Source organism: Clarias gariepinus, chromosome 19, assembly GCF_024256425.1.
Source record: "Clarias gariepinus isolate MV-2021 ecotype Netherlands chromosome 19, CGAR_prim_01v2, whole genome shotgun sequence".
In the NCBI taxonomy this organism is placed as follows: Eukaryota; Metazoa; Chordata; class Actinopteri; order Siluriformes; family Clariidae; genus Clarias; species Clarias gariepinus.
The window spans coordinates 25,282,285-25,295,694 of NC_071118.1; the positions used below are offsets into that span (position 1 = coordinate 25,282,285).

Here is a 13,410-nt window from a genome sequence, read left to right on the forward strand (position 1 = left end):
AACATAAGCAAAAAAAAAAAAAAAACTCGTTAAAGATTTTAAGGATCATTAGGTATATTTCTTGTCAGTTAGCTGAGAAAAAAACAACAACAGCATACTCCCTTTCCCATTGCCTGTCCCCATCAGAGGATGTCTCTTTCCATCTTCTTTTGCTTTGAAAGGTCATGAATGACGCTGATGTATGTGTGGAGCTCACAGATGTCAGTAATCTGAGCAGCGCAGGCAATTAACCTGCTGATAGCAGGATGGTGTAATGGCTCGATCTCCACTGATGAGTAACAGAAATACAGGTGACCTTCTTTCAACAAATTATGGCCAATATCAGACATAGGGGCGTTCTGATTTGCTTTGGTGCTTTAAACCTGAATCACAAGAATTACTCGTTTTATATACTGGCATACACACTAATATTTCCACCTATACAGTACCTCTGCTCATTTATGCAGTTACCCAATCAGGCAATAATGTAGGCGCAGCATAATGTATAAAATCAAGAAAAAACAGTTCAAGAGCTTTATTTAATGTTGATATTAAAAATCACGTTTTAAGTTTCAAAATGTAGACAAAATGTCTGTTAAGACTGCACATTAAATTCTTGTGATGGGGTAATGTACTCTACAGATATGCAGAAGGTATGCAAAAAATTTGACTTTAATCATGGTATGTATGTTGTTTCCAGATGTGCTGAGTGACAGTTCAGTGGGTGGAAACCTCTTACTGATAAGAGGGGTCAGAGCTGCCAGGAAGTATATAGCAACTCATATACTCCCTCTTTACATCCAGAGAGAGCAGAAAAGCACAGTTACCCATGCATGGATAGGCTCATGGATAGGCTACAACAGCAATAGAAAACAAAAAGAACAGAAATCTAAGCACAGGTTCATTAATATTGGACAGTTGGGAGTTATTTTTTTAATTAGCAGCCCAGCACAAACATCCAACCCTAGCAACCCGAAGCAAGGTGTGGGGATGAACTAAGAGTTGGAGCTATGCCACTGCCCCAAACAGTGGTCTTTATACAAAGTAAGAAGTACTCTGGTAAGGCTACCCATGTAGAATAGGCATGGTCTCTGGGGAAAAAGCTCTGGCATCATGGAAGGCTGGGTGCATTGGTGGGATGGTGACATTGTTGACCAAGGGACACATGCAGACATCTCCACCTACCCCAAACCAGAAGGTATCTGGGCTCCAACAGCAGCAAGGCAGAAAAGGAAGAATCTTTATTCCCAATTGACTACAATGGCTGGAAAGAGCCCTCTGATTATCTTAAGAAATAATCTCAACCAACTAAACCAGAGGACTACAACGGCCAACTTTTGTGTAAGACAATTGGATGTGTATGGACCTAAAATTGCATGGACATACAGTTAAATTGGCACCATTGTGACTAAATTAGGATGCTTCAGACCTTAAACAGGTCTACCTTAGTGACCTGCTGCAGCTTAGGTCTTCTTCTGACTGGTAGAGGTTTGAGTAGCATAGTCTGTCAGGAACTTCACATCATGCAAAAGGGGTGCGTAGAAACCTCAAACTCCACGAGTACCTGAAATTCCCAAAAATTGACATGTGCTGTGCAAGAGGCCCATCTGAGCAACAAACAACAGTTCTCTATCGAAAGGTTTGGAACACCCTAACACCATAACAATTGAGTAGACCAAAGGGTGGACTCCTCGCTCTTGTAAGAAACAACATCTCCTCCATTGAAATGCAAAAAATGCTGAAACAAAACAAATAAAGTTCCTTCTACGTGACAAAAGCCTAAGAATCTCAAACCTGTATACCCCACCTGACAAGATGTTTTAGCTCCACATTCTCAAGCCAGGAGGCAAAGATTGTTTGATTGTTCGTGACTTCACCAGACACTCCCTTAGCTTGTGGCTATTCTAAGCTAGATTCCAAAACCAAAAGATTGGGACACTGGTTTCTTCTGAACCAGCATCATGACTGCCCTACCTTCTACTACAGAGTGGTGTGAGAGAGGTAAACCAGCATACCAGAACCAAGAGATCAGTGAGTTAGTTGACTGAGACCCATTGTGCCCATGTTTTGGCCAAGCGTTGCAAGCATGAAACAATGCCTTTCACCTTTGTTACAAACAGCTAACAAAGGTGAAATGCCAACATATCTGGAGTTCACTCTAAACACACAGATGTAGAAGCCCCACACTGTAAAGATTAAAGGTTCATACCAGAGCAGTAATTGAGTATGCCCATAATTCTTGGAACACCACCAGTATCACCAAAAAAACGAAAACTGACATTGCAAAACATGAGAGTCCATACATGAGAGCTATGAACACTTCAATGCCAGAGATGCAGGAACCAACTGACCATTCCCCCAGGAAATTAGAGACCAACTTTCCAAAAATTCAGCAGGCATCAAAAACTTTCTAAGGCAAAAGCGTCTTAGTTACCCAACTATGGACCTCCAGAGTCATTATGCCAAGCACTTGGCCACCACAGAGAAACTTAAACCACTGTCTCAGAACTGGTAACAAAGGGAACACTATCGCCTGTCATGGAGACGGCCAATATTCTGGAGGTAATCCACAAACATACCCCAAGCTACAGTACATCACAAGCTGAACCCAGTCTACCAGATTGATCTGCTTAGGATGCTATCAGGAATGGATGCAATGTTTTTGTCCATCAGTTCTTTTCATTCCCACAGGAGCTTGAAGAACAGAGCAGAATTTCACATCCTCTTTGGTGCCAATGAGTACAAATACGGGAAGGTCTGTCAGAACAGTGTCCTCCTTTCTAACTTCCTGTCCACCCACTAATTGCTAACGTCTGGTCCTTCTGACCTCCCATTCAGGCAGCTCTGCGACAGCCTGAGCACCCTGTTTCAAAACAGCCAGGTCATGCCCTGCCCTGGCCCTGGAGAGAAAATTTCATGGCTCCATTCAGGCCAACAAAGACTGAATACAGGATAAGAAGAAGGAAGTAGTATATACTTTCCACCAGCTCAAACCATTCTGGTCATTCCCCTTTGAGCTCTCTAAGGTGTTTCAGCCTGCAGACCCCCTGGAGAGAGGATGCGAGGATTCTTGCATCATTCTGTGTAAACACAGAGACTTGTGTAAAAGTCCCAGGGGATCACCAGTTCCTGAATTACTCCAACCAGCCCACCTGGCACCAATAACAATGACATAGTTAGAGTCACAGAGATCACACTCTTTCCTCCATGCTTTTGGCTTGTATTTGTATGGTTTTATGAACTGCTAAATGGATAACTGCATAAATGGAGAAGTCTAATAAAGTGACAAGTGTACATGTTTGTGATTAACAATGCCTCCCGTTGAATGCTTTGGTAGCAATATCTATAAGTTCTAACATAGCATACTGTAAATGTAAATGTACAATAAGTCAAAGGTGAGCAGTCAAAAGAATGCTTTGGAAACAAGTGAATGAAAAGGCAAGACCCGGCTTCTTATCTGTGTTGTGAAGGACTACACGCACTAAATAAGGGCTCTAGCTGTTGACAGGCACCACTGTAGCCTCTGTTGGCTTTGTGAAGCTAAATGTTATCAGAGCCACAGACTGCCATGCACTACACCTTGCACTTGTTCAGCGCGTCCAGCAATTACCACGGCACAAAGGCTCACCGGGCCAAAAGGGCTTCTCTCTGTACTGTCAGACACTCAACCACTTTCTCCTCCACCCTTTTGTCAAATTTATTTCAGCTCTCCAAACGGCTGTGAGGATGAGTCATACAGCACCACTTTCCATCACTGCCTGATAACTGCGGAATAAAAAGTGTCAGGGTCAGATTTTAATTATAGCACATGTTTAATAAAATAGGTGCTGGCATTTGTTAGATATAACAGTCAGCAGTGTGAGATACCAAGGCAGCGGTCATTTGTTAAATGAATAAATAATTGTTAACAGTTTTTAACATAATAATAATAATAATAATAATAATAATAATAATAATAATAATAATAATAACAAATAAAAAGGTTTTGTAATGGTGAAGCCTAATCCCGAGAATGCCAGGACTGTCTGCGGCCAAGAGAGAAGACAAGGAAATTGACTGTGACTCCCTCCACTGTCAATCACAAGTAAACTAGCCAATCATGGGTGTTCATGAGCTTACAGTGGTTACTCACGCGGAATGTCTATGACTGCCATGCACTCTGTCGCGGCAAACGGCAACAGCCAAAATAAATCAGTCGCAATTCAAAATAATTTGTGAGATGACCGCCAGGTGGCGCAAGGGGACATTTTGCAAACGGCTGTAAGTATGCAGAAGAGGGTAGATAGCGCTTCTTTTCGAGTGTGTTAAGTTGCCCTGTGATACAGCATTATTAAAAAAATTTAAAAACAATAAAATTGACAGTAAAATCATGTAATATTGTAAAAACCTAATAACTGCCCTGGTATACTTTCTATAATGAATATTTTGGCCTAGTCTGGATTACAGTATAATTGACCATTTTTACATTTTTATCTTGACCAAAGGACCCAGGAAAAAAAATGTCTCTCTGTCTAACAGGCTATCTCTTAGGCGGCACAACGGCTTAGTGGTCAGCACTGTCGCCTTGTGTCTTCAGAGTCCGGGTTTGATTCCCGCCTCGGGTCTGTGCGCATGGAGTTTGCATGTTCTCCCCGTGCTTGGTGGGTTTCCCCGGGCTAGTGTGTGAATAAATGTGTGATGGATTGGCACCCTGTCCGGGGTGTACCCTGCCTTGTGCCCTAAGTCCCCTGGCATAGGCTCCAGGCCCCCTGGGACCCTAGTATAGTTGACAGAGGGCATCAGTTACAGTGAGTGAAAGACTAGCTCTCAGACAAATGAGTCCTAAAATACTTCCTGGTAATGTAGGGAAATCTTATCGTACGGGCTGTTTTGGTCTGACCAAGGTGCCACTGCTGTGTTTATGTATGCAAAAAAAAAAAAAAATGTCAAGGTCCAGTTATAATAAATGAATCAACCGGTTGCATACATAAAGTGATATCTAGGACGGGGACTTGGAAATACATGTCCATTTGGAACGTTATGGCCCTTGCCCAAGCCCTTCTAATGTTTTTACAAGCAATATACTACCATCTATGGTTGTAGTTCGATGGGTCTGTCAAAAATGTTAAACCACTGCCACCTGGAGGGCTGTTGCTTTCATTGAATTTGAAGCATTGATCATTAACATGTATTATTATTATTATTAGTAGTAGTAGTATTAGTAGTAATAGTAATAGTAGCAGTGGTAGTAGTGATAGTAGTAGTAGTATGTTCTTAAAAGTGTCATATATCTTGGTCAAGTGTAGAACTGAGTAGTCTGTTAATCCACCAACATACTATTTAACAAGATTTACACTTATACCTTTTTGCAATAAATTGTTTATTTTTATTTTTGTGACAATTTATTTACTCTTATTTTTATGTAACTTATTAAGCTATAGTATCTTACTGTGTCAGCAACCACTTTATTATATGTTCTCAAGAGACAATACCATGGAAATGAAATTTGCATATTTAAAGTATACAATGTGAAGCTTGTATAACTATACACACTTACTGTCATCTAACAATAACTCAACATGCAGACTTTATTGTCTAAATAACTGGCAATGAAAAAGTGTACACCCTAAGTGAACATGTCAAAACTGTGTCCAAAGTGTCATTATTCTACACCATTGTTCCTGCTTAACCCTCCTGGGCATGGAATTCACAAGAACTGCGCGTATTGTTGCTGGGATCCTCTTCCACTCCTCCATATTGAATCACAGAGCTGCTGGATGTTAGACACACATGGCGCTTGGCCACCTTCCGCTTGAGCACATTGCCCACAGGTGCTCAATAGGGTTCAGGTCTGGAGACAAACTCGGCCTTGTGACTTTGCATGGTACAGATGTTATCACTTGGGATGTACTTACTTTTGTTGCCAGCTATTTTGACAATAATTAAGTTATTTTCAGTGGACAGTAAATCTATACTGGTATACAAGCTGCACACTGACTACTCTAAAATATACCCAAGTTTCATTTCTATCGTATCTTGCTTTCAGAAGATATACTAAAATGTTTGCTGAAATTAAAGGGGTGTACTAACTTTTGTCAGTGGGTGCATGTTAAGTTTAAGTTTACTTTTTTTTAGCAGTTACATTAGCTAGCTAGTTACATTTTGTACACAATATTTATTAATTAGCTAGCGAAATGTGTTTTGAAAGTAACTGCATTAAACTACTTATGCTAGTTACGCGTTGTAAATTAGCTTGTTAAAATTAGCTAGCCAGGATTTTGACACTGTTTTGATGAATTAGCTACTTTGTTACAAAACGGTTATTTAAGCGATATCACACGAGAGCAAATGCTTCCAATAACACCATTTATTATGAACAGATTATAATTTGTTTCCTTTTTCACTAGGCCAACAAATATATCTCCACAAATGATATAACAGCGACTGGCGGAGCTAGCGACTGACTGTTAGCAACCGACAGGAAAGAAGTCTTAAAAGGTTAAAAGAATAAACCCTTAAGATGATGGACTGTCCTGTGAATCTAGTAAGGTCTCATATCGTTATCAGACGGGTTTTCTTAATCAGTTTGTGCTATTAACGGGTATGAGTTAAACGTCCCAGTGATGTTACCGTCCATCATCAGCACTTTCATTCAATCAGATCGCACGGTCAAAGCTAACCAGCAAAACAAATCACACTTTTTTTTTCTGAGTAAGGAGAATATTTCCCTTATCACTGATTGTGTAAAGAAGCAGCTAATCGAGCAGAATCAGGCGATTCAATTTATTTTTATGCTACATGCTTACAATTTCAATTTTGCACAATGTCAACAAGTGTACACAAACTTTTTCCCGAAAAGCCTAAAAAAAAAAATCTGGTGCCAAAGGAAGCTAAAAAAAATAAATCACAGGATGTTACACTAAAATTACATTCATTCGGGCTTACTTCCCGTGTTGGTGCTACTTTCTGGGTGAAAGACGGGATTGCGAGATTTAGTTTAGTAATGACGCGTTCGTGTTGCGAATGCATTTATTGTAAACCTGCGCAACAGTTCCTAGGAATATTTGTTCACACCCTTTGTTAAAGTCTCTTACTGATAACGTCATGCTGATAGATAGCAATCTTCCCATCTGTGCATCATTACTGAGAATGAACAGAAACATCAAACATTCTGCAGTCAGATTAAATGAATGTTGGGCTTTGTAGTGAGAAAAAAAATGACATGAGTTTGTGTGACACACCTACTGAGTCATTACCAGCTTTTCGTTAGAATGTGAGCCACATACAGTACTGTAAATAAGAAATGAGCAGAAGGACCATATGGTTTAACAGTTGTTTAACTGCAACATTAAGGGTCTGCTTTGATGATTAGAAACTAGAGGACATGAAGAATGGCTTTGTTTTTATAAAACATACCCACCCCATTGTTCTAACCCCATTGTTTTTTTTTTTTCCGTGGGGTAAAAAATGCCCCATGACCATCTGTAGCAAATCACTAAACTCCTAATGCATTTATCATATACAGTATAAAACACATAAGACATGAACAATCCACCACACTCGAATGCATTTGCAGAAGGACATGCACAAAGTGTTGGCACTGTTTACTCATTCCTTCACTTGCTTTTTTTCCCCCCGTCCTGTTTGCCTCTGGCATTGCGTCGGTTTAGTAAGACGCATACTTGAAGCAGGAGGAGCGATCAAGCATGCCACAGAATTCCCTAGAGAAAGCGCAGATTCGAGCAACGGAGCTTTGAAAGACTACGACGCAGAAATGCCACGAAAGAAGTCTCAAGGACAAAAGAAAAAGTCCAGCGAGGTATGTGATTGAATTGCGCAAGCGCTCAGGATCTCCAGGCATGTTCAGTAGATTGTTTTTAACTCTCTGCATTTTAGCTTTCCCATTGACTAATCACAGCATGCGGGACACGCAGGAACATCCACATAGCTCAAGGAACATGTCATGGAATTCGGATAAATTTTAGTCATTCTGACACTGTATATAGCTGTTAATTCGGTGTAATTAGAGTTATTTTATTACTTACTCTACTTGTTTACACCTTGCGAGAAGTCAATATAGGTAGGGCTTATTCAACACTGTACAGTAGGTGTTTGCTTGTGTTAAGTCAATACTCTATGAGTCCATTCTGTGCATTCACATAGAATAAGGACTGAGTAAATATTGTATATTTAGACACATTCATTATTCAAGTCAGTTTTATTTGTATGTATTATTGATCTTGTTATAACAATTATAACAGTTGGTTCATTCCCTCTGCAGCGCTGGCTGCGGATCAGTACAGATCACAGGTGTACAGTACGCTCATATGATATCATTTCTAGCCTAATCATGGATATGAATACGAGATTTTTAGTTTATTGCTTATATAAGGAGTCTACAGGGTCAGTGCTTCGTAAAGCTGTTTTTCTTTTTTTATTTTAGGAAAGAATATAAGATATTACAGTTTGGTTTGCTGTGTTTTATGGCCATCATAAGTTTGTCATATTTTTTTTGTCAGATTACTTTTAAACGTGAGAATAATAATAATAGAAGCTTATGTTCTCAAAGCTATGGGAGAACAGGAAGTAACTTGTTCCACATTCAACATCGCTTAAGGAACAATGGAACCATATAACAACAATAAATTGATTGAAAAAGAATAGCATGCTTTTGCATGTTTAAATGGAACTTTGTTATTTTGGAAAATATCTGGTAACAATTACTTTGATAGATGTTTGGCCGCATCACCCCCATAACCCCCCCCCCCCCCCTAAAATTGTGCTACACATGACCTATTCAGATAGGCACGTACTTACTTATTCCGTTTTATCTATATATAAATAAAATAAAGGGTTTCTCTGTACATTGGTCAGAACTCATTCTTTCAATGGTATCTTTATGTTTCATATATTGGAGGAGCTGAAACCAGTCCCAGAAAACTTTCTGTCTGACATTTTTTTTTGCCTGTACGATAAATCAAATCAAAACTTGGAGTAAAAGTGAAGTTATGAACAGTTTTGTGCTAGATTATGTAACAGCATCTAGCGTTTTTACTCTTTTCAACATAGCGCTTTTTCCATCGAGGTGGGCGGGGCTAAACATGTCACTCAACAGAGAAAATTGATGCGATAGTTTATCGTAAAAACACACAGAGTCAGAGGAAGATGGTAATCATCTACAAGCCTGGCTCACTCCAGAAAAAAAGAAAGTAGACTATGAAAACTGAACCTTCTATGATGTATTGACAGATCATTGTCTGTTTAATTTCCTGCAGGGAGTTTAAAACCAGTTTGTTTTATATATTCCGAAACCGTGGTGCTAATAGCAAGCAGGAATGTGAGGCGCCGCCTGAGATAAAACATGGGTTGTTGGCATTAGTTCATATTTCCCCTGCTGAAATAACAGCTTTGAAGTGAATAAAAATAGAAATATTACTGATTGCATTAAAGCTGATCATCTTACTTTTAGCTTAAATTTTTTAAAACTTTTTTCTTAAAACTTTTTACGCATACTTGTGCTAGTGCAGTATACTGTATAAGAAGCTTATGCCTTAAGGGTTTCTTGAAGAGGGAACGGTCCTGGATTAAAGCGCTTGCTCTGATGTCTTTGTGTCTTTGAAGTATTTAAGTATTGTGATATGTTTTCCTACCAAACTGCACAACAGCTAAATTAACAATAAGGGTTTACTTCAAGAGTAATGAGTCACACATCAACACTGTACAAGTCAAACACTGAATTAGAATTTATCACTTCAATACAGCAGGAATAATGTATGAGTGCAGCAGGGAATTTGTTCTGCATCTATTACATAGGACTGGGCAGTATGACAATATCATACTGTATCAATATTGTGATTAATAACTCTAACTTCTCATCATTTGTTTGACTGTCTGTAGCTTTGATTACAGCATGCAGTCTCCGTAATATTTATTCTTGGCCGGGATCTGGTATTGGTGATGGAAGAGCTGAACTATTATGTAGAGTTTAAATAAAAACTTTTATTAGGGTTAAGATTAGAGCTGCAATTTGTATATGAAAATGATTCCTCATGCCCCAAAACCACTCATTCAAAATAGTAAAAAAATTTTTTTATAATTCCTGGAATATAATAATAATAATAATAATAATGCCATCAGGGAAAAAACCCTCCATAGATTTGATGATCATAGATGGTCATCAGGTACATTCAGGTCATCATCTGACTTCACTTGATTGGCACATAACGTTGCTGAGTCTAGACCTGATCAATTGAAGTAACCCAAGATCATAACATTGCCTTGTACAGTGGACACTATGCATGATGGGTACAGCATGGTGGTGTAGTGGTTAGCAATGTCGCCTTGCACCTCCAGGTCCTGGGTTCAATTCCTGCCTTGGGTCTGCCTTGCATGTTATCACCGTGCTGGCTTGGTTTCCTCTGGGTTATCCGGTTTCCTCCCATAATCCAAAGCTGTACAGATTAGGCTAATTAGCATTTCCAATTAGTGTGTGTATGCGTGTGTGAATATTGACCGGAGGTCCTGCCACGGTTGTGAAATGGGAATAAATACAAATAAATTAATCACAATTGGCCTCGATCCCTATTTGTAGTGCAGAGGATGGACATCCTAGATGGATGGACACATAAAACCACATGACCTTTTCCCATTGGTTCAATCTTTATGCTCTTTTTTTCCTAATCAGTTTCACTAACAAGTGGATTTTTTTTACGACCACATATCCATTTAGTCTCATTCCTGTGAGCGTGGAAATGCTTTTACTTTCACTATTAAATCTAGCTGTAATTTCTACTGCTGATTTCCTTAGTTGGATCTACTTAGTTGTTTCCTTTGCTTGAGTCAGGGCAACAATTTGACCCCTTCTGAAACTGAGTAATGTCTTATCCTTGATCCAGCCCCTACAGGATGATACAGATCAGATGTGAGATTTGGTCTAAGATTTGTGTCTTTCTTATCACGTGCATAGCTTTTGCATGCTTTTTGGTCTGCAGGAAAGTAAAGGCCCTGCATGCAGGTATTCTATTGTATATATATATATATATGTGTTGAAAGGGTGAGGTCTTGTGAGGTGTGGCGAGCTGTCCAAGTTCCTCAGGAAGGTGGGTTATAACTGCGATCTCACACTCACACTCCCACAGAGCAGCGAGAGTCTTGCGCAACCCGTAGCACAGAAAGTAGTGAGGACAAGTAAAACATAACTACGGGGCAAAACCAGTCGACGGTGCCAGTTAGACTGGGGGGGGACTGTAAGAAAAAAAGGCAAAGACAAAAAGGAAGCCTTAGTTTAAAACAAAAAGTTAAGTGCACAGCAACGGGAGTGGCGCAAGTGGAATGTGAGGGCTGAACAAAAGTCTACTTCAGCTCTAGTCTGGGAGATTAAAAGCACACCTCCTTCTCCTTCTCCATCTCCGTCTGTGGTGTCGGTCGACTTCATGGCATACGCTGCTTACTGGATTTTCTGTGTAAGTAATTTTCAAGTCGACACTTGTTTATTTAGAGTTTTAAACTCTGAGAAAAGCCTTAAAGGGAAAAAATAATAACGTCTTGTTAAACGGGTCGCGTAGCTTCTTGGCAGACAGCAGTCCAGATGGATCAAACTAACTATTAAATCGGAAAAACATGAACCCTTCGCATTGCATATCTTCATTGGATCCTTTTAGAGGTTAGCTTCCTTGGCTAGCTGATGTATTTTTATCTCGTATTCATGTATCCATAGTGCAACTCTATTTTTGTGCAGTTTATAAGATGAACTTTATATATGACACGATATTTGATGTATCCTTCATTATTGTGAGTATAATATGTTTATAATACGTATTATAATACGCTTTCTGTGCGTCCTGCATACTGGGAGAGTAGAGTTTAAAGGTATTATTTACAGTATTGTTTACAATCTGGCAACCCATGTGGACTCCAGATGTTTAACCCTTGCAACTGTTACCTGGGATTATATTACAGGATTCCTAATGTGCAATGTTTTGGTTTGTTAGAAAAAACAAACAAACATAAAAAATGGACAAAAATGTTCTTTCTGGTGCATTTGTTATACTGTATGCATTTACACAGTACCAGTCCACGATTCGGACACGCCTTCTAATTGAATGTGTTTGTAATAACAATAAATAACAACAACAACAACAACAACAACAACAGTCAGGTGTTATTTTAAAACATGCAAGTCCAGTTGTTCAGGAATAGTTCTTGCAAGAACAGTACTGTCAAATCCATTTGCAAAACCCATGAAGCACCATGATGAAACTGGCTCTCATGACCATCATTCCCAGGAACGCAAGACCAAAACAAACTTCTGCTGCAGAGGAGAAGTTCATTCACGGTGCTTTCACACTGGGGTCTAGGTACTGTTACCGAGAACACTTGGCCCAGATAACAGCTGATTTTGATCAGTGAAAATGCAATCGTTTCGCAAGAGTTACCAGTCTCAGAAACAAACCACACCTCAGATTAAAGCAGTTATGAAGTCTTAGAGCATAAGTAGGAGACATATCTCAACTGTTCAAGAGATCATTGGCTATTTTGGACGCCTTCAGTATTGTTTTACAGTGTAAAAAGAAATAAAAATCAGGGAGGACCATGGAATGAGAAGGTGTGTCCAGACGTTTAACTAGTACTGTATATTTGCGAACAGATTATTTGAGGTTAATTTTAAATTAAATCTTTTCACTCAAAGGCAAATTGATACTACATAGTGCATTTTATTGTCACTTTTATGTGCACGTTATTGTTTGTATAAATTTAAAGGCATGCTAGGCTTTTGCATGAAACCCATATAAGCAAGTTGCGTTTACATTCGTTTAAATTTTCATAGTTTATTTAAAACATAAAGGTTTTTTGCATTGCTTTATTTAAACAAATACTTCGCAGTTGTGGTTCTCACAAAACAATAACATTTAAACATGAAATAATGAAAATATCTGACATTATAAGGGCTTTGCAGTAAACAGTACATCTACAGTAGGCCTCAGTGTGTAAAACTGGACAGCGCAGAACACCTAGAAATAACAATTACTAGTAGGATTATGCATTTAAGCATTTTAGTTTGTCATAAGCTATTTAAGTTTGAGTTTTATGCCGCAGATAGAGTAAAATTTAATAGTCTATTTTATAAACCTACAATAAATCAAATGATGTAACATATCTACAGATCTCGAGATAGCAGGAGAGGATTTACGATAAGGAAGTGGTTAGTGAATGGACTTTTTGGACAATTAAATTGCCATGTTAAAGCTTAGTGTAGCAGACACGCGCTGCTTACTTTAGGATTATTTCTTTCTGTTGAAATAAGTTGGGTTTAACATTAGCTCTATTAAGATTTTTTTTTCGCCTTTTGGTGATCTTTCGCATTTTTTAGCCATTATATCTAACTACATTTAATGCTAGGACATTTAGTTGCTTATGAATTACAGTGAAATGAAATCTCTTTCTTACATTATT

At 38.8% G+C, this 13,410-nt stretch overlaps 1 protein-coding gene across 6 annotated transcripts in view; it reads left to right on the forward strand.

The window, feature by feature from the left end:
* Positions 1–7,606: 7,606 nt before the first annotated feature.
* cast (calpastatin) overlaps positions 7,607–13,410 on the forward strand; it is a 58,618-nt gene continuing 52,814 nt past the window's right edge. For 3 of the 6 annotated variants that reach the window (XM_053477856.1, XM_053477867.1, XM_053477871.1), the window contains exon 1: positions 7,607–7,777. In XM_053477856.1, the coding sequence (XP_053333831.1) occupies positions 7,733–7,777 (45 nt within the window). In that variant the 5' untranslated portion in view covers positions 7,607–7,732. Of the gene's footprint in view, positions 7,778–11,192; positions 11,421–13,410 lie in introns of those variants that run through there. The other 3 variants (XM_053477868.1, XM_053477872.1, XM_053477857.1) reach the window with 2 other exon arrangements.